Source organism: Salmo trutta, chromosome 26 (assembly GCF_901001165.1).
Source record: "Salmo trutta chromosome 26, fSalTru1.1, whole genome shotgun sequence".
Classification (NCBI taxonomy): Eukaryota; Metazoa; Chordata; class Actinopteri; order Salmoniformes; family Salmonidae; genus Salmo; species Salmo trutta.
This window is the reverse complement of record NC_042982.1, coordinates 46,533,208-46,555,007: the sequence shown is the minus strand read 5'-3', so window position 1 is coordinate 46,555,007 and position 21,800 is coordinate 46,533,208. Positions and strand designations below refer to the sequence as shown.

General features: G+C 48.0%; 1 protein-coding gene across 1 annotated transcript in view; it reads left to right on the top strand.

Moving 5' to 3' along the window:
- The window catches only part of LOC115163860 (transcriptional coactivator YAP1), a 92,700-nt gene that overhangs the window by 47,197 nt on the left and 23,703 nt on the right, over nt 1–21,800 (top strand). Inside the window, exons 3-4 of the mRNA XM_029716072.1 lie at nt 6,888–7,006; nt 12,359–12,484. Of these exons, the coding sequence (XP_029571932.1) occupies nt 6,888–7,006; nt 12,359–12,484 (245 nt within the window). The remainder of the gene's footprint in view (nt 1–6,887; nt 7,007–12,358; nt 12,485–21,800) is intronic.

The window sequence follows — 21,800 nt, the reverse complement described above, 5'->3', positions numbered from 1 at the left end:
CCCTCCCTCCCTCCCTCCCTCTATCCCCCCTCATCACTCTCCCTCTATCCCTCCCTCATCACCCCCCTCACTCCATCCCTCCCTCTATCCCTCCCTCTATCATCTCCTCCCTCTATCCCTCCTGCTCCTCTATCCCGCCCTCATCAGACCCCCTCCCTCTATCCCCTCCCTCCCTCTATCCCCTCCCTCCCTCTATCCCTCCCTCCCTCTCCCCTCTATCCCTCCCTCATCAGCCCCTCCCTCTCATCCACATCCAGCCCTCCCTCTATCCCTCCCTCCCTCTATCCCTCCTATCCCTCCCTCCCTCTATCCCTCCCTCCCTCTATCCCTCCTCCCTCTATCCCTCCCTCATCAGCCCTCCCTCTATCCCTCCCTCATCAGCCCCTCCCTCTATCCCTCCCTCCCTCTATCCCTCCCTCATCAGCCCCTCCCTCTATCCCTCCCTCATCAGCCCCTCCCTCTATCCCTCCCTCCCTCTATCCCTCCCTCCCTCTATCCCTCCCTCATCAGCCCCTCCTCTATCCCTCCCTCCCTCTATCCCTCCCTCCCTCTATCCCTCCCTCATCAGCCCCTCCCTCTATCCCCTCCCTCATCAGCCCCTCCCTCTATCCCTCCCTCCCTCTATCCCTCCCTCCCTCTATCCCTCTATCCCTCCCTCTATCCCTCCCTCATCAGCCCCTCCCTCTATCCCTCCCTCATCAGGCCCTCCCTTTATCCCTCCCTCATCAGCCCCTCCCTCTATCCCTCCCTCCCTCTATCCCTCCCTCATCAGCCCCTCCCTCTATCCCTCCCTCTATCCCTCCCTCCTCAGCCCCTCCCTCTATCCCTCCCTCTCTCTATCCCTCCCTCATCAGCCCCTCCCTCTATCCCTCCCTCCCTCCCTCTATCCCTCCCTCATCAGCCCCTCCCTCCCTCTATCCCCCCTCATCAGCCCCTCCCTCCCTCTATCCCCCCCTCATCAGCCCCTCCATCCCTCCCTCCCTCCCTCTATCCCCCCCTCATCAGCCCCTCCCTCCCTCCCTCTATCCCCCCTCATCAGCCCCTCCCTCCCTCTATCCCTTCATCATCAGCCCCTCCCTCCCTCCCTCTATCCCTCCCTCATCAGCCCCTCCCTCTATCCCTCCCTCCCTCTATCCCTCCCTCATCAGCCCTCCCTCTATCCCTCCCTCATCAGCCCCTCCCTCTATCCCTCCCTCCCTCTATCCCTCCCTCATCAGCCCTCCCTCATCAGCCCTCCCTCTATCCCTCCCTCCCTCTATCCCTCCCTCCCTCTATCCCTCCCTCATCAGCCTCTCCCTCTATCCCTCCCTCATCAGCCCCTCCCTCTATCCCTCCCTCCCTCCCTCTATCCCTCCCTCCTCAGCCCCTCCCTCTATACCTCCCTCTCTCTATCCCTCCCTCTATCCCTCCCTCCCTCTATCCCTCCCTCATCAGCCCCTCCCTCCCTCTATCCCTCCCTCCCTCTATCCCTCCCTCATCAGCTCCTCCCTCCCTCTATCCCTCCCTCATCAGCCCCTCCCTCCCTCTATCCCTCCCTCATCAGCCCCTCCCTCCCTCTATCCCTCCCTCATCAGCCCCTCCCTCTATCCCTCCCTCATCAGCCCCTCCCTCCCTCTATCCCTCCCTCATCAGCCCCTACCTCCCTCTATCCCTCCCTCATCATTCCCTCCCTCCCTCTATCCCTCCATCATCAGTCCCTCCATCCCTCCATCCCTGAGGTCAGGGCTCTGTACAGGCCAGTCAAGTTCTTCCACACTGATCTCGACAAACCATTTCTGTATGGACCTCACTTTGTGCACAGGGGCATTGTCATGCTGAAACAGGAAAGGGCCTTCCCCAAACTGTTGCCACAAAGTTGGAAGCACAGAATCATCTAGAATGTCATTGTATGTTGTAGCGTTAAGATTTCCCTTCACTGGAACTAAGGGGCCTAGCCCGAACCATGAAAAACAGCCCCAGGCCATCACTCCTTCTCCACCAAACTTTACAGTTGGCGCTATGCATTTGGGCAGGTAGCGTTTTGCTGGCATCCGCCAAACCCAGATTCTTCCATCGGACCGGCAGATGGTGAAGCGTGATTCATCACTCCAGAGAACACATTTCTGCTGCTTCAGAGTCAAATGGCGGTGAGCTTTACACCACTCCAGCCGACGCTTGGCATTGCCCATGGTGATCTTAGGCTTGTGTGCGGCTGCTCATCCATGGAAACTCATTTCACGAAGCTCCCGGCGAACAGTTCTTGTGCTGAAGTTGCTTCCAGAGTCAGTTTGGAACTTGGTAGTGAGTGTTGCAACCGAGGACAGACGATTTTAACGCGGTTCAGCACTCGGCAGTCCCGTTCTGTGAGCTTGTGTGCCCTACCACTTGGCGGCTGAGCCGTTGTTGCTCCAAGACGTTTCCACTTCACAATAACAGCTCTTACAGTTGACCGGAGCAGCTCTAGCAGGGTATAAATTTAACAAACTGACTTGTTGGAAAGGTGGCATCCTATGATGGTGCCACGTTGAAAGTCACCGAGCTCTTCAGTATGGGCCATTCTACTGCCAATGTTTGTCTATGGAGATTGCATGGCTGTGTGCTCGATTTTATACACCTGTCGGCAACGGGTGTGGCTGAAATAGCCGAATCCACTAATTTAAATGGATATCCACATACTGCTGTATCTGTTTGGGCTCCTTGCGGTCAATTCTCAGTCTACTGACCATCCACTCAAGCAAAAACCAACCTGCAGCTGAATCTCGTTGACGATCCCTGACCTATAGACACAGCCCTGTGTGTGTGTGTGTGTGTGTGTGTGTGTGTGTGTGTGTGTGTGTGTGTGTGTGTGTGTGTGTGTGTGTGTGTGTGTGTGTGTGTGTGTGTGTGTGTGTATACACAAGGCCCAGAGGCTTTCCATCTGAATCAGGCAACAAGTACTAACAAAGCTGTAATTATCAATGGCTTCACATCACTGAGAGACAATGTGGCAACCCCAGTCAGTCAGTCCTCTAGCCTCTGGCTAAACCAGCCCAGAATAGATGGGAGCAACAATGTGGTAACTTACAAAAGTTATTTTGGAACCAATCATGTCCTCTAGAATGAAAAGTAGTTTTACTGGATGTTACAGTTGTAACGTTACAGGGACATTATCTGTTACAGGGACATTATCTGTTACAGGGACATTATCTATTACAGGGACATTATCTGTTACAGGGACATTATCTGTTACAGGGACATTATCTGTTACATTATCTGTTACAGGGACATTATCTGTTACAAGGACATTATCTGTTACAGGGACATTATCTGTTACAGGGACATTATCTGTTACAGGGACATTACCTGTTACAGGACATTACCTGTTACAGGGACATTACCTGTTACAGGGACATTATCTGTTGCAGGGACATTATCTGTTGCAGGGACATTATCTCTTACATTATCTGTTACAGGGACATTATCTTTTGCAGGGACATAATGTAACAGATAATCTGTTACAGGGACATTATCTGTTACATTATCTGTGTCAGGGACATTATCTGTTACATTATCTGTGACAGGGACATTATATATTACCGAGACATCTATTACAGTGTTGTTCTCTATTACATTATCTGTTACAGGGACATTATCTGTTACAGGGACATTATCTATGACTGGGACATTATCTGTTACATTATCTATAACAGGGACATTATCTGTTACAGGGACATTATCTGTTACAGGGACATTATCTATAACAGGGACATTATCTATAACAGGGACATTATCTGTTACATTATCTATAACAGGGACATTATCTATAACAGGGACATTATCTGTTACAGGGACATTATCTGTTACAGGGACATTATCTGTTACATTATCTGTTACAGGGACATTATCTGTTACAAGGACATTATCTGTTACAGGGACATTATCTGTTACAGGGACATTATCTGTTACAGGGACATTATCTGTTACATTATCTGTTACAGGGACATTATCTGTTACAGGGACATTATCTGTTACATTATCTGTTACAGGGACATTATCTGTTACAGGGACATTACCTGTTACAGGGACATTATCTGTTACAGGGACATTACCTGTTACAGGGACATTACCTGTTACAGGGACATTATCTGTTGCAGGGACATTATCTCTTACATTATCTGTTACATGGACATTATCTGTTGCAGGGACATAATGTAACAGATAATCTATTACAGGGACATTATCTGTTACATTATCTGTGTCAGGGACATTATCTGTTACATTATCTGTGACAGGGACATTATATATTACCGAGACATCTATTACAGTGTTGTTCTCTATTACATTATCTGTTACAGGGACATTATCTGTTACAGGGACATTATCTATGACTGGGACATTATCTGTTACATTATCTATAACAGGGACATTATCTGTTACAGGGACATTATCTGTTACAGGGACATTATCTGTTACAGGGACATTATCTAATAACAGGGACATTATCTATAACAGGGACATTATCTGTTACATTATCTATGACAGGGACATTACCTGTTACAGGCTGAAGGTGTTGAGTTGTGTTGCTCTTCCTGTCATTGTATAAACTAACAACTCAGCACGGATCCTCAGATCCTACAGCTCTGTTTAAATCTGAGTCCCAAATTCCTTATATAGTGCTCTACTTTAGACCAGATTCCTATGAGCCCTGGTCAAACATAGTGCACTAAGTAGGGAACAGGATGCCATTTGGGACTCAGACTAGGTTTTGTAACCTAGTAACAGAGGTGTAAATGTTCTGTAAACCTCCTGTGTGTAAACCTCCTGCTCTATACAGTATAAACACTACATGGGATGGGTCATAACCTCTAGGTACCTATAAACACTACACGGGATGGGTCATAACCTCTAGGTATCTATAAACACTACATGGGATGGGTCATAACCTCCAGGTATCTATAAACACTACACGGGATGGGTCATAACCTCTAGGTATCTATAAACACTACATGGGATGGGTCATAACCTCTAGGTATCTATAAACACTACATGGGATGGGTCATAACCTCTAGGTATCTATAAACACTACATGGGATGGGTCATAACCTCTAGGTATCTATAAACACTACACGGGATGGGTCATAACCTCCAGGTATCTATAAACACTACACGGGCTGGGTCATAACCTCCAGGTATCTATAAACACTACACGGGATGGGTCATAACCTCTAGGTATCTATAAACACTACACGGGATGGGTCATAACCTCTAGGTATCTATAAACACTGCATGGGATGGGTCATAACCTCTAGGTATCTATAAACACTACACGGGATGGGTCATAACCTCTAGGTATCTATAAACACTACACGGGTTGGGTCATAACCTCCAGGTATCTATAAACACTACATGGGATGGGTCATAACCTCTAGGTATCTATAAACACTACATGGGATGGGTCATAACCTCTAGGTATCTATAAACACTACACGGGATGGGTCATAACCTCTAGGTATCTATAAACACTACACGGGATGGGTCATAACCTCTAGGTATCTATAAACACTACACGGGATGGGTCATAACCTCTAGGTATCTATAAACACTACACGGGATGGGTCATAACCTCTAGGTATCTATAAACACTACACGGGATGGGTCATAACCTCTAGGTATCTATAAACACTACATGGGTTGGGTCATAACCTCCAGGTATCTATAAACACTACATGGGTTGGGTCATAACCTCCAGGTATCTATAAACACTACATGGGATGGGTCATAACCTCTAAGTATCTATAAACACTACATGGGATGGGTCATAACCTCTAGGTATCTATAAACACTACATGGGTTGGGTCATAACCTCCAGGTATCTATAAACACTACATGGGATGGGTCATAACCTCTAGGTATCTATAAACACTACATGGGATGGGTCATAACCTCTAGGTATCTATAAACACTACACGGGATGGGTCATAACCTCCAGGTATCTATAAACACTACACGGGTTGGGTCATAACCTCCAGGTATCTATAAACACTACACGGGATGGGTCATAACCTCCAGGTATCTATAAACACTACATGGGATGGGTCATAACCTCCAGGTATCTATAAACACTACATGGGATGGGTCATAACCTCCAGGTATCTATAAACACTACATGGGATGGGTCATAACCTCCAGGTATCTATAAACACTACACGGGATGGGTCATAACCTCCAGGTATCTATAAACACTACATGGGATGGGTCATAACCTCCAGGTATCTATAAACACTACACGCGATGGGTCATAACCTCCATGTATCTATAAACACTACATGGGATGGGTCATAACCTCTAGGTATCTATAAACACTACACGGGATGGGTCATAACCTCCATGTATCTATAAACACTACATGGGATGGGTCATAACCTCTAGGTATCTATAAACACTACACGGGATGGGTCATAACCTCCATGTATCTATAAACACTACATGGGATGGGTCATCCACTGATACAGACCATCATTTAGGCTACAGACCTGTTCATGGTTTGAGGGCGTCTGCCACAGCCTCATAGGCTTCCATTATCTGGTCCCAACCTGGATTAAACTGGAACCTTTCCAGGCATTTGTTGTTACTGTAAATGACTCCTCATAAGTGACTCCTCATAAGTGACTCCTCATAAGTGACTCCTCTTAAGTGACTCGTCTTAAGTGACTCGTCTTAAGTGACTCCTCTTAAGTGACTCGTCGACTCCTCTTAAGTGACTCGTCTTAAGTGACTCGTCTTAAGTGACTCCTCATACCAATTACAGTTCAGTTCTAGATCTAGCACTAATTCCATGAAACTGACAGTAGAATTCTGCGAAGGCAAGGGAAGTTCATAATCAAACAAACTCATTTCGTTCAGTGATGAACTCTTCTCTCTCTGTGCAGCCATCTGGACCAGTCGACCACCTGGCAGGACCCTCGTAAGGCCCTCCTACAGATGAACCAGGCCCCTCCCACCAGCCCTGTACCAGTCCAGCAGCAGAACATCATGAGCCCAGCTAGTGGTCAGTACACGGTCAGACTCACACACTCACACATTCGGACACACAGACACACACTCACACACTCGGACACACACTCACACACACAGACTCACAGTTGGACACAGACTCACACACTCGGACACAGACGCTCAGACTCACAGCCGGACACAGACTCGCACGGGCAGCCCTGTACCAGTCCAGCATCATGAGTCCCACTAGTGGTCGGTGAATTCACAGACCTCTGAGTTAAACTAAAGGCAAAACAAGCTTGTTTTAATGGATCAGATCTCAGACCACCTGAAGGGTAAGTTTCCATCTCTGGAATGGGGTGGGGTGAGGTGTTGATGGTACATTAGACCTGAAGGGTAAGTTTCCATCTCTGGAATGGGGTGGGTGGGGTGTTGATGATACATTAGACCTGAAGGGTAAGTTTCCATCTCTGGGATGGGGTGGGGTGAGGTGTTGAAGGTACATTAGACCTGAAGGGTAAGTTTCCATCTCTGGGATGGGGTGGGGTGAGGTGTTGATGGTACATTAGACCTGAAGGGTAAGTTTCCATCTCTGGGATGGGGTGGGGTGAGGTGTTGATGGTACATTAGACCTGAAGGGTAAGTTTCCATCTCTGGAATGGGGTGGGGTGAGGTGTTGATGGTACATTAGACCTGAAGGGTAAGTTTCCATCTCTGGGATGGGGTGGGTGAGGTGTTGATGGCACATTAGACCTGAAGGGTAAGTTTCCATCTCTGGGATGGGGTGGGTGAGGTGTTGATGGTATATTAGACCTGAAGGGTAAGTTTCCATCTCTGGGATGGAGTGGGGTGAGGTGTTGATGGTACATTAGACCTGAAGGGTAAGTTTCCATCTCTGGGATGGGGTGGGTGAGGTGTTGATGGCACATTAGACCTGAAGGGTAAGTTTCCATCTCTGGGATGGGGTGGGTGAGGTGTTGATGGTATATTAGACCTGAAGGGTAAGTTTCCATCTCTGGGATGGGGTGGGGTGAGGTGTTGATGGTACATTAGACCTGAAGGGTAAGTTTCCATCTCTGGGATGGGGTGGGTGGGGTGTTGATGGTACATTAGACCTGAAGGGTAAGTTTCCATCTCTGGAATGGGGTGTTGATGGTACATTAGACCTGAAGATGCTACTTTGTTAAATAACTATGAGAGACTTACACTCTTAGAAAAAAACGACTATCTAGAACCTTAGTGGGTTCTTCAGCTGTCCCCGTAGAAGAACCCTTTGAATAACCTTTTTTGGTTCCAAGTAGAACCCTTTAGGGTTCCATGTAGAACCCTTTCAACAGAGGGTTCTACAGAGGGTTCTACAGAGGGTTCTACAGAGGGTTCTACATGGAACCAAAAAGTGTTCCACCTGGAACCCTTTTGGAACCATTTTTCCCTAAGAGTGTACCAAACCCCATGGTTGATGGGGAACCATTATCTATTGTCATTTATTTTAACCTACTAGATAAAAAATAAAAATAAACATTATTTAACCTTTATTTAACTAGGCAAGTCAGTTAAGAACAAGTTCTTATTTTCAATGACGGTCTACCGGGGAACAGTTCTAACTGCCTTGTTCAGGGGCAGAATGATAGATTTTTACCTTGTCAACTCGGGGATTCGATCTTGCAACCTTTCGATTACTAGTCCAACGCTCTAACCACTAGGCTACCTCCTCTAACCACCGGGCTACCTGCCTCCTCTAACCACTAGGCTACCTGCTCTAACCACTAGGCTACCTGCCTCCTCTAACCACTTGGCTACCTGCTCTAACCACTAGGCTACCTGCTCTAACCACCGGGCTACCTGCCTCCTCTAACCACTAGGCTACCTGCTCTAACCACTAGGCTACCTGCCTCCTCTAACCACTAGGCTACCTGCTCTAACCACTGGGCTACCTGCTCTAACCACTGGGCTACCTGCTCTAACCACTGGGCTACCTGCTCTAACCACAGGGCTACCTGCTCTAACCACTGGGCTACCTGCTCTAACCACTAGGCTACCTGCTCTAACCACTAGGCTACCTGCTCTAACCACTAGGCTACCTCCTCTAACCACTAGGCTACCTCCTCTAACCACTAGGCTACCTGATCTAACCACTAGGCTACCTGCTCTAACCACTGGGCTACCTGCTCTAACCACTGGGCTACCCGCTCTAACCACTGGGCTACCTGCTCTAACCACTGGGCTACTCGCTCTAACCACTGGGCTACTCGCTCTAACCACTGGGCTACCTTCTCTAACCACTGGGCTACCTGCTCTAACCACCAGGCTACCTGCTCTAACCACTGGGCTACCTGCTCTAACCACTGGGCTACCTTCTCTAACCACTGGGCTACCTGCTCTAACTACCAGGCTACCTGCTCTAACCGCTGGGCTACCTGCTCTAACCACTAGACTAGTAACCACTGGGCTACCTGCTGCCCCAAGATAAAGAATAATGTTCACCATATTAGGTCGTATTGTTTAATCAACTCAGAATGGCGGCCAATAATTGTCCCACTCTCATTATACTGTCATTAGTCATGGTGCAGAAGAAACAAACGTTCAGACAGCCAGCCTAAAACCCCCAAAGAACAAGCAACGCAGAGGCACGGTGGGGAGGAAAAACTCCCTAGAAAGCAGTAGCTACGCAGATGGTATTGGAGCGTGAGGTCTGATTCCCACAGGCTCAGAGACAGTTTCTATGTACAGGCCGTCAGACAGCTGAACACTTCAACTGGACTGACCACCTGCACTGATTCTCACAGGCACTCACACACACACACACACACACACACACACACACACACACACACACACACACACACACACACACACACACACACACACACACACACACACACACCTATACATTCATGATACACACACATCACAACTGTTGCTACCAGACTCTTATGGTTGCTAATGCTGCACCATTTAAATACTTACCCCTCAATCCTCCCTTTCCCTGATACATGTGTGTAAATATTGGGACTATAAACTGTGCCTTCCTGTATTATACTGATGCTAAAATGTTTATTCTACTGAGTCATTTACTTTGTTGGTATTGTTATATTTTATTATTTATTGTTGTTGTTGCGTTGTCAAGGAGGAACCTGCAAGCATTTTGTTGGTCGGGGTATACGCTAATAAATAGGTTTTACTCTGTTAGCCAGCACCTCTCCTAAACAGGTGTTCTACTCTGCTAGCCAGCACCTCTCCTAAACAGGTGTTCTACTCTGCTAGCCAGCACCTCTCCTAAACAGGTGTTCTACTCTGCTAGCCAGCACCTCTCCTAAACAGGTGTTCTACTCTGCTAGCCAGCACCTCTCCTAAACAGGTGTTCTACTCTGCTAGCCAGCACCTCTCCTAAACAGGTGTTCTACTCTGCTAGCCAGCACCTCTCCTAAACAGGTGTTCTACTCTGCTAGCCAGCACCTCTCCTAAACAGGTGTTCTACTCTGCTAGCCAGCACCTCTCCTAAACAGGTGTTCTACTCTGCTAGCCAGCACCTCTCCTAAACAGGTGTTCTACTCTGCTAACCAGCACCTCTCCTAAACAGGTGTTCTACTCTGCTAGCCAGCACCTCTCCTAAACAGGTGTTCTACTCCGCTAGCCAGTACCTCTCCTAAACAGGTGTTCTACTCTGCTAGCCAGCACCTCTCCTAAACAGGTGTTCTACTCTGCTAGCCAGCACCTCTCCTAAACAGGTGTTCTACTCTGCTAGCCAGCACCTCTCCTAAACAGGTGTTCTACTCTGCTAGCCAGCACCTCTCCTAAACAGGTGTTCTACTCTGCTAGCCAGCACCTCTCCTAAACAGGTGTTCTACTCTGCTAGCCAGCACCTCTCCTAAACAGGTGTTCTACTCTGCTAACCAGCACCTCTCCTAAACAGGTGTTCTACTCTGCTAGCCAGCACCTCTCCTAAACAGGTGTTCTACTCCGCTAGCCAGTACCTCTCCTAAACAGGTGTTCTACTCTGCTAGCCAGCACCTCTCCTAAACAGGTGTTCTACTCTGCTAGCCAGCACCTCTCCTAAACAGGTGTTCTACTCTGCTAGCCAGCACCTCTCCTAAACAGGTGTTCTACTCTGCTAGCCAGTACCTCTCCTAAACAGGTGTTCTACTCTGCTAACCAGCACCTCTCCTAAACAGGTGTTCTACTCTGCTAGCCAGCACCTCTCCTAAACAGGTGTTCTACTCTGCTAGCCAGCACCTCTCCTAAACAGGTGTTCTACTCTGCTAGCCAGCACCTCTCCTAAACAGGTGTTCTACTCTGCTAGCCAGCACCTCTCCTAAACAGGTGTTCTACTCTGCTAGCCAGCACCTCTCCTAAACAGGTGTTCTACTCTGCTAACCAGCACCTCTCCTAAACAGGTGTTCTACTCTGTTAGCCAGCACCTCTCCTAAACAGGTGTTCTACTCTGCTAGCCAGCACCTCTCCTAAACAGGTGTTCTACTCTGCTAGCCAGCACCTCTCCTAAACAGGTGTTCTACTCTGCTAGCCAGCACCTCTCCTAAACAGGTGCTCTACTCTGCTAGCCAGCACCTCTCCTAAACAGGTGTTCTACTCTGCTAGCCAGCACCTCTCCTAAACAGGTGTTCTACTCTGTTAGCCAGCACCTCTCCTAAACAGGTGTTCTACTCTGCTAGCCAGCACCTCTCCTAAACAGGTGTTCTACTCTGCTAGCCAGCACCTCTCCTAAACAGGTGCTCTACTCTGCTAGCCAGCACCTCTCCTAAACTTCGCCTCTAGTTGGACGGTGTATACCATGTGTATCCTGTACATACAACTAATAAAACTTGAAACTCATGTTAGTGAGCTGCGTCAGATAGTGTCCTGGTGAACTTCTCACCAGGTGGGGTTAGAGAGTTGGAACAAGGCTAGTTCTCAACGTGTTTGTGCCTCGGTGATTGGCGCGTTTATCTGTCGTCACTGGCAACCGCTAACCATTTGTTATTTGTTAATACTTCTGAATAGGTTATAGGTTTTTCTGTTAGTGGCTTCATTTCTTATATTGACCCTTTATTCACCTATATCAGTATGACAGCACGTTCAGAGCTTCTATTGTTTTAGCATTTCAACAGTGCTGGTTTTGTTCATATATTATATTCTATGTTCATTTAAATATCTCTCTTTTCAACAGATGTTTAACAACACAGCCATCCAATGACTTTCTGTCTCTGTCTTTATTGGTGGGTTTATTTTCTGTAACTCACTGTTGTTCATCTGGTCAGTATCACCCTGTGATGCAACCCTGCATCCACACACTGTATGCCTGGGAACTTAGTAAAGACACTACCCATCTCCCCTCCCTCCCTCCCTCCCCCACACACACACACCCTGCCTGTCCAGCTCCAGCCTAACCTCCCTGTCCTCTCTTCAGGTCCTCTCCCTGACTGCTGGGAACAGGCCATCACCTCAGAGGGAGAGGTCTACTACATCAACCACAAGAACAAAACCACCTCTTGGCTCGACCCACGCCTCGACCCACGCCTCGACCCACGCTACGGTGAGTAAACACTCACACACTCACACACTCACACACTCACACACACACACACACACACACACACACACACACACACACACACACACACACACGCACATTTCTGTAATCGTCACCTCTCAGCCTGTTAGGTAACGCTTTACACGTTGGTCGTATTCCTGTCAAGTAACACTGTTATTACTTTGGTATTAACCTTTTGTTACATAGTACCCATTTAGTACTCCTTTAGTGTTCCTTTAGTACTCCTTTAGTACTCCTTTAGTACTCCTTTAGTACTCCTTTAGTACTCCTTTAGTGTTCCTTTAGTACTCCTTTAGTACTCCTTTAGTGTTCCTTTAGTACTCCTTTAGTACTCCTTTAGCACTCCTTTAGTGTTCCTTTAGTACTCCTTTAGCACTCCTTTAGTGTTCCTTTAGTACTCCTTTAGTACTCCTTTAGTGTTCCTTTAGTACTGCTTTAGTACTCCTTTAGTACTCCTTTAGTACTCCTTTAGTACTCCTTTAGTACTCCTTTAGTACTCCTTTAGCACTCCTTTAGTGTTCCTTTAGCACTCCTTTAGTACTCCTTTAGTACTGCTTTAGCACTCCTTTAGTACTCCTTTAGTATTGCTTTAGTACTCCTTTAGTACTCCTTTAGTACTCCTTTAGTACTCCTTTAGTACTCCTTTATCACTCCTTTAGTACTCCTTTAGTACTCCTTTAGTACTCCTTTAGTACTGCTTTAGTACTCCTTTAGCACTCCTTTAGTACTCCTTTAGCACTCCTTTAGTACTCCTTTAGTACTCCTTTAGTACTGCTTTAGCACTCCTTTAGTATTGCTTTAGTACTCCTTTAGCACTCCTTTATTATTACTTTAGTACTCCTTTAGTACTCCTTTAGCACTCCTTTAGTACTCCTTTAGTACTCCTTTAGTACTGCTTTAGTACTCCTTTAGTACTCCTTTAGTACTCCTTTAGTACTCCTTTAGTACTCCTTTAGTACTGCTTTAGTACTCCTTTAGTACTGCTTTAGTACTCCTTTAGCACTCCTTTAGTATTGCTTTAGTACTCCTTTAGTACTCCTTTAGTATTGCTTTAGTACTCCTTTAGTACTCCTTTAGTACTGCTTTAGTACTCCTTTAGTATTACTTTAGTACTCCTTTAGTATTGCTTTAGTACTCCTTTAGTATTCCTATAGTATTAATTTAGTACTCCTTTAGTACTCCTTTAGTATTACTTTAGTATTACTTTAGTATTACTTTAGTACTCCTTTTGTATTCACGCTGGACACAACCATGATTAAACTCACTTTAATTCAATGTGCAGTCACAGTTCATTTCGCTGTGAGACCATATTGTTCTGCCTGCAGTGACTAGCCAGACTATGACATAATCTATCTAAGCACATTTCAACATCCCTCTCGACTCACTGCTACTACACGGCTTCACGGAGTCTGGCAGAGGAAAAGTAGCAGCAGCAACAACCTTAAGCCATCTTCCAGTCATTTCCAATTGATTCACTGTATTGACAGTCGCTGGGAGGAGCTCGGACAGCATACACAACTCTCCCTGTAGTCCAGAACTCAGACGTTTTAGTATTTTAAGTGTTAGGCCTAGTCGTTAGGCCATTTCAGTGTTTCAGCAAGAGCTGAGTTAGCCCTTAGCTAATCCTTGGGGCTGAGTTAATGTGTGTGGTCGGTAGTGCTGCTGCAGCCTCTGGTGGCCTGGTGAGCTGATGACAGGCACAGGTATCTATGGTCTGGGCCGTTCTCTCCAGCCATGGGATTTAGCTGTATGGTGACAGTCACAGGTATATGTGGTTTGGGCCGTTCTCTCCAGCCATGGGATTTAGCTGTATGGCGACAGACACAGGTAGCTGTGGTTTGGGCCGTTCTCTCCAGCCATGGGATTTAGCTGTATGGTGACAGTCACAGGTATATGTGGTCTGGGCCGTTCTCTCCAGCCATGGGATTTAGCTGTATGGTGACAGTCACAGGTAGCTGTGGCCTGGGCTGTTCTCTCCAGCCATGGGATTTAGCTGTATGGCGACAGTCACAGGAACGTGGGTTGCTGCTCGGTAGAGGTTGGCACAGGAAGAGAAGTCCTTCTGGGTCACGTGGGGATTCAGGGAAGGACTGGGAGTTATAGTTCTCGAAGTCAAGTTTGGGACAGTTTGGACAGGATAGGACAGTTTGGGACAGGATGGGACAGGATATGACAGGATATGACAGGATGGGACAGGATATGACAGGATGGGACAGGATATGACAGGATATGACAGGATGGGACAGGATAGGACAGGATGGGACAGGATATGACAGGATGGGACAGGATATGACAGGATGGGACAGGATATGACAGGATGGGACAGGATGGGACAGGATATGACAGGATGGGACAGGATAGGACAGGTTATGACAGGATGGGACAGGATATGACAAGATGGGACACGATATGACAGGATGGGACAGGATATGACAGGATGGGACAGGATATGACAGGATGGGACAGGATATGACAGGATGGGACAGGATATGACAGGATGGGACACGATGTGACAGGATGGGACAGGATGTGACAGGATATGACAGGATGGGACAGGATATGACAGGATGGGACAGGATATGACAGGATGGGACAGGATATGACAGTATCAACAGTCCACAGTAAGGCAGTACAGGAATAGTTATCAACATAGTTTTTTTGGGGGGGGGGTTGAAATATGTCATGTAGAGCAATTTCATTAAGAAAACAGCTGTGTCGGCTTTAAAAAAATAAATACAATTAACGGTCATCCCCCCCATCCCCCTTCTGTTGGCTCCTTCCTGCGCCTAACGGTCATCCCCCCCATCCCCCTTCTGTTGGCTCCTTCCTGCGCCTAACGGTCATCCCCCCCCATCCCCCTTCTGTTGGCTCCTTCCTGCGCCTAACGGTCATCCCCCCCATCCCCCTTCTGTTGGCTCCTTCCTGCGCCTAACGGTCATCCCCCCCATCCCCCTTCTGTTGGCTCCTTCCTGCGCCTAACGGTCATCCCCCCCCCCCCATCCCCCTTCTGTTGGCTCCTTCCTGCGCCTAACGGTCATCCCCCCCCATCCCCCTTCTGTTGGCTCCTTCCTGCGCCTAACGGTCATCCCCCCCATCCCCCTTCTGTTGGCTCCTTCCTGCGCCTAACGGTCATCCCCCCCCATCCCCCTTCTGTTGGCTCCTTCTTGCGCCTAACGGTCATCCCCCCCATCCCCCTTCTGTTGGTTCCTTCTTGCGCCTAACGGTCATCCCCCCATCCCCCTTCTGTTGGCTCCTTCCTGCCCATAACGGTCATCCCCCCCCATCCCCCTTCTGTTGGCTCCTTGCTGCCCATAACGGTCAATCCCCCCCATCCCCCTTCTGTTGGCTCCTTCCTGCCCATAACGGTCATCCCCCCCCCCCATACCCCTTCTGTTGGTTCCTTCCTGCCCATAACGGTCATCCCCCATCCCCCTTCTGTTGGTTCCTTCCTGCCCATAACGGTCATCCCCCCCATCCCCCATCCCCCTTCTGTTGGCTCCTTCCTGCGCCTAACGGTCATCCCCCCCATCCCCCTTCTGTTGGTTCCTTCCTGCCCATAACGGTCATCCCCCCCATCCCCCATCCCCCTTCTGTTGGCTCCTTCCTGCGCCTAACGGTCACCCCCCCCATCCCCCATCCCCCTTCTGTTGGTTCCTTCCTGTGCCTAACGGTCATCCCCCCCATCCCCCTTCTGTTGGCTCCTTCCTGCGCCTAACGGTCACCCCCCCCATCCCCCATCCCCCTTCTGTTGGTTCCTTCCTGTGCCTAACGGTCATCCCCCCCATCCCCCATCCCCCTTCTGTTGGCTCCTTCCTGCGCCTAACGGTCATCCCCCCCATCCCCCATCCCCCTTCTGTTGGTTCCTTCCTGCGCCTAACGGTCATCCCCCCCATCCCCCTTCTGTTGGTTCCTTCCTGCGCCTAACGGTCATCCCCCCCCCCCATCCCCCTTCTGTTGGTTCCTTCCTGTGCCTAACGGTCATCCCCCCCATCCCCCATCCCCCTTCTGTTGGCTCCTTCCTGCGCCTCGCTCCAGTTGTAGGCCGTCACTAGGCTACCTCAGATGCCAACTTACGTCAGTGGGATAAATGATTAAGCCTTCAATAGAGGATGTTGCAACAACTTGTCGCAGCCAAGGAGCCGCTAACATACCTTCGTTTGATGGAGTTGTCTTTGACAACGAAGGAACCAAGTACAAGAGCTTTTTAAAAAACAAAAAAACAAATGTTGCTGTTTATTCAAATTGGACATCAACCGGAGAGCGTGACGTGATGCTACAGCGGCATAGCTGCTCTACTCCTAACAACTTTAACGTCAAGCACAATCGCTTAGCGTTTTTTTAACTTAACCGGTGTCATCTGAGGTGAAGAGTGATATTAACATAGATTTACTTATGCAGTACTGCCACTTACGTTCATGTTGTAAATGCTCATATGTGCTCAGGGGTCAGCTGTAGGCTACAGCTTTATGTGCTCAGGGGTCAGGGGTCAGCTGTAGGCTTCAGTTTTATGTGTTCAGAGGTCAGCTGTAGACTACAGTTTTATGTGTTCAGGGGTCAGCTGTAGACTACAGTTTTATGTGTTCAGGGATCAGGGGTCAGCTGTAGACTACAGTTTTATGTGCTCAGGGGTCAGCTGTAGACTACAGTTTTATGTGTTCAGGGGTCAGCTGTAGACTACAGTTTTATGTGTTCAGGGGTCAGCTGTAGACTACAGTTTTATGTGCTCAGGGGTCAGCTGTAGACTACAGTTTTATGTGCTCAGGGGTCAGGGGTCAGCTGTAGACTACAGTTGTATGTGTTCAGGGGTCAAGGGTCAGCTGTAGACTACAGTTTTATGGGGTCAGGGGTCAGCTGTAGACTACAGTTTTATGTGTTCAGGGGTCAGGAGTCAGCTGTAGACTACAGTTTTATGTGCTCAGGGGTCAGCTGTAGGCTACAGTTTTATGTGCCCAGGGGTCAGCTGTAGGCTACAGTTTTATGTGCTCAGGGGTCAGGGGTCAGCTGTAGACTACAGTTTTATGTGCTCAGGGGTCAGCTGTAGGCTACAGTTTTATGTGTTCAGGGGTCAGCTGTAGACTACAGTTTTATGTGCTCAGTGATTAGCTGTAGGCTACAGTTTTATGTGCTCAGGGGTCAGCTGTAGACTACAGTTTTATGTGCTCAGGGGTCAGGGGTCAGTTGTAGACTACAGTTTTATGTGCTCAGGGGTCAGCTGTAGACTACAGTTTTATGTGCTCAGGGGTCAGGGGTCAGCTGTAGGCTACAGTTTTATGTGTTCAGGGGTCAGCTGTAGACTACAGTTGGATGTGTTCAGGGGTCAGCTGTAGACTACAGCTTTATGTGCTCAGGGGTCAGCTGTAGACTACAGTTTAATGTACTCAGGGGTCAGCTGTAGACTACAGTTTTATGTGCTCAGGGGTCAGGGGTCAGCTGTAGACTACAGTTTTATGTGTTCAGGGGTCAGCTGTAGACTACAGTTTTATGTGCTCAGGGGTCAGGGGTCAGCTGTAGACTACAGTTTTATGTGTTCAGGGGTCAGCTGTAGGCTACAGTTTTATGTGTTCAGGGGTCAGCTGTAGACTACAGTTGGATGTGTTCAGGGGTCAGCTGTAGACTACAGTTTTATGTGCTCAGGGGTCAGGGGTCAGCTGTAGACTACAGTTTTATGTGTTCAGGGGTCAGCTGTAGACTACAGTTTTATGTCGGTGCTGAGCAGACCATCCTGTTGGGGTCTCTGTCCTCGTCTTCCAGCCATAGTCGTCTACATTTCGGTTACTTAGAATACCTTCTCATCCAGAGTGACGTAGGCCAGTCAGTGCATTTAACTAAGATGGGTAAGAAAACTACATACGGTGCATTCGGAAGGTTTTCAGACCCCTTGACTTTTTCCACATTTTGTTACGTTAATGCCTTATTCTAAAATTGCTGAAAAAAATTATTCTCATCAATCTACACACAATACCCCATAATGACAAAGAAAAAACAGTTTTTTAGACATTTTTGCAAATGTATTAAAAATAAAAACAGAAATACATTATTTACATAAGTATTCAGACCCTTTGCTTTGAGACTCAAAATTGAGCTCAGGTGCATCCTGTTTCCATTGATCATCCTTCAGATGTTCTACAACTTGATTGGAGTCCACTTGTGGTAAATTAAATTAATTGAACATGATTTGGAAAGGCACACACCTGTCTTTATAAGGTCACACAGTTGACAGTGCATGTCAGAGTAAAAACCAAGCCATCAGGTCGAAGGAATTGTCCGTAGAGTTCCGAGACAATATTGTATTGAGGCACAGATTTGGGGAAGGGTCCAAAACATTTCTGCAGCGTTGAAGGTCCCCAAGAACACAGTGGCCTCAATCATTCTTAAATGGAAGAAGTTTGGAACCACAAAGACTCTTCCTAGAGCTGGCCGCTCTGCCAAACTGAGCAATCAGGGGGAGAAGGGCCTTGGTCAGGGAGGTGACCAAGAACCCGATGGTCACTCTGACAGAGCTCCAGAGTTCCTCTGTGGAGATGGGAGAACCTTCCAGAAGGACAACCATCTCTGCAGCACTCCACCAATCAGGCCTTTATGGTAGAGTGACCAGACGGAAGCCACTCCTCAGTAAAAGGCACATGACAGCCCGCTTGGAGTTCACCAAAAGGCACCTAAAGACTCTCAGACGATGAGAAACAATATTCTCTGTTCTGATGAAACCAACATTGAACTCTTTGGCCTGAATGCCAAGTGTAACATCTGGAGGAAACCTGGCACCATCCCTACGGTGAAGCATGGTGGTGGCAGCATCATGCTGTGAGGATGTTTTGCAGGGACTGGGAGACTAGGTGTGCCAAGCTTGTAGCGTCATACCCGAGAAGACTTAAGGCTGTATTCGCTGCCAAAGATGCTTCAACAAAATACTGACTACATTTACTATTTACTAAACATTTCTAAAAACCTGTTTTTGTTTTGTCATTATGGGGTATTGTGTGTAGATTGATGAAATATATTTTTTTTTAAATCCATTTTAGAATAAGGCTGTAACATAACAAATTGTGGAAAAATTCAAGGGGTCTGAATACTTTCTGAAGGCACTGTATTACAGTTGCATATTGCATTAGTGAAATAATTTTCAATACCTCCTAAAAAAAACACAATAGACTACATATTTCTGCGAGCAAAAATGGCCACAAGACAGGACAGGAGTGATTGGGTGATTTTTATCAGGAAGGGACTGGAAAGGGATTATAGAACTGTTGCAGGATCAGGACAAGATGGGACAGGTATGAATTTTCACTCTGCTGCTCAGCGTTCCCTCCAGCCAGGGAATGAGCTTATCCCCCAGTGTGCCAGGAAGGCTCCCCTCCCCTCCCCGTGAGTGTTTGTGGACGTGTGTGTGTGTGTGTGTGTGTGTGTGTGTGTGTGTGTGTGTGTGTGTGTGTGTGTGTGTGTGTGTGTGTGTGTGTGTGTGTGTGTGTGTGTATTTTTGGTTTTACTATCCTTGTGGCAACCAGAAGTCTTCACAACGATAACAAAACAACATTCTGACAAGTGGGAACATTTTAGGAAGGAAAAAGGCTATTTTAGGCTTAGGGGTTAGGTTTAGGGTTAGGGTTACAATTAAGGTTAGAGTTAGGGGTTAGGTTTAGGGTTATGGTTAGGGTCAAGGGTTAGGATTAGGGGTTAGGTTTAGGATTAGGTTTAGGGTTAGGGTTACAATTAAGGTTAGAGTTAGGGGTTAGGGTTAAGGATCAAGGGTTAGGATTAGGATTAGGGGTTAAGGTTAAGGGTTAGGATTATGGGTTAGGGTTATGGGTTAGGGAAAATAGGATTTTGAATGGGAATTAATTGTTTGGTCCCCACAAGGATGGTAAAGTGTGTGTGTGTGTATGTGTGTGTGTGGGCTCAGAGAGATGATGGGTCCAGCTCATGTCTCTGGCTCATTAACTCGAGGAGACGTCCCTTCATTACTCAGCCTGTTCACCAGGGAAGCTCTGGCTCATTATCTCGAGGAGACGTCCCTTCATTACTCAGCCTGTTCGCCAGGGAAGCTCTGGCTCATTATCTCGAGGAGACGTCCCTTCATTACTCAGCCTGTTCGCCAGGGAAGCTCTGGCTCATTATCTCGAGGAGACGTTCCTTCATTACTCAGCCTGTTCACCAGGGAAGCTCTGGCTCATTATCTCGAGGAGACGTCCCTTCATTACTCAGCCTGTTCACCAGGGAAGCTCTGGCTCATTATCTCGAGGAGACGTCCCTTCATTACTCAGCCTGTTCTCCAGGGAAGCTCTGGCTCATTATCTCGAGGAGACGTTCCTTCATTACTCAGCCTGTTCACCAGGGAAGCTCTGGCTCATTATCTCGAGGAGACGTCCCTTCATTACTCAGCCTGTTCACCAGGGAAGCTCTGGCTCATTATCTCGAGGAGACGTTCCTTCATTACTCAGCCTGTTCACCAGGGAAGCTCTGGCTCATTATCTCGAGGAGACGTTCCTTCATTACTCAGCCTGTAATTATTTGACACATCTTAGATTTCTTATAGTTATAAACAGTGGTGTAGCACGTACACCCTCAGCCCTCACGAGACGGGGGTACCCTGTTTTTTTTGGTTGTTTTTTAAACAGTATTGAAAGTCATTCCGTTGGTATTTTTAAATACCCCATCTACGGTATGTCTCTCTAACTGTCTCTCTCTGCCTAACACACAATACACACACAACACAGCCTGTTGTCTTGTTGCATTATAGTTATCCAACTCACAGCAGGGCACTCAGTTTGCCAGAGTATTTTTGTGCATGTAAATATGTGATCAAGGACGGGAGGGGAAAAACACACACACAGAGAGAGAGAGAGAGAAAGGGAGAGAGAGAGGCAAAAGGAGGGAGGGAGAGCAAGGAGAAAGGGAGAGCTGAGCAGAGGGAGAGAAGGAGGAAGGAGGAAGGAGTGGGGGAGGGAGGGAGGGAGAGAAGGAGGAAGGAGTGGGGGAGGAAGGGAGAGAAGGAGGAAGGAGTGGGGAGGGAGAGAAGGAGAGAAGGAGGAAGGAGTGGGGAGGGAGGGAGAGAAGGAGAGAAGGAGGAAGGAGTGGGGAGGGAGGGAGAGAAGGAGGAAGGAGTGGGGGAGGGAGGGAGAGAAGGAGGGAGGAGTGGGGGAGGAAGGAGTGGGGGAGGGAGGGAGAGAAGGAGGGAGGAGTGGGGGAGGGAGGGAGAGAAGGAGGGAGGAGTGGGGGAGGGAGGGAGAGAAGGAGGGAGGAGTGGGGGAGGGAGGGAGAGAAGGAGGGAGGAGTGGGGGAGGGAGAGAAGGAGGAAGGAGTG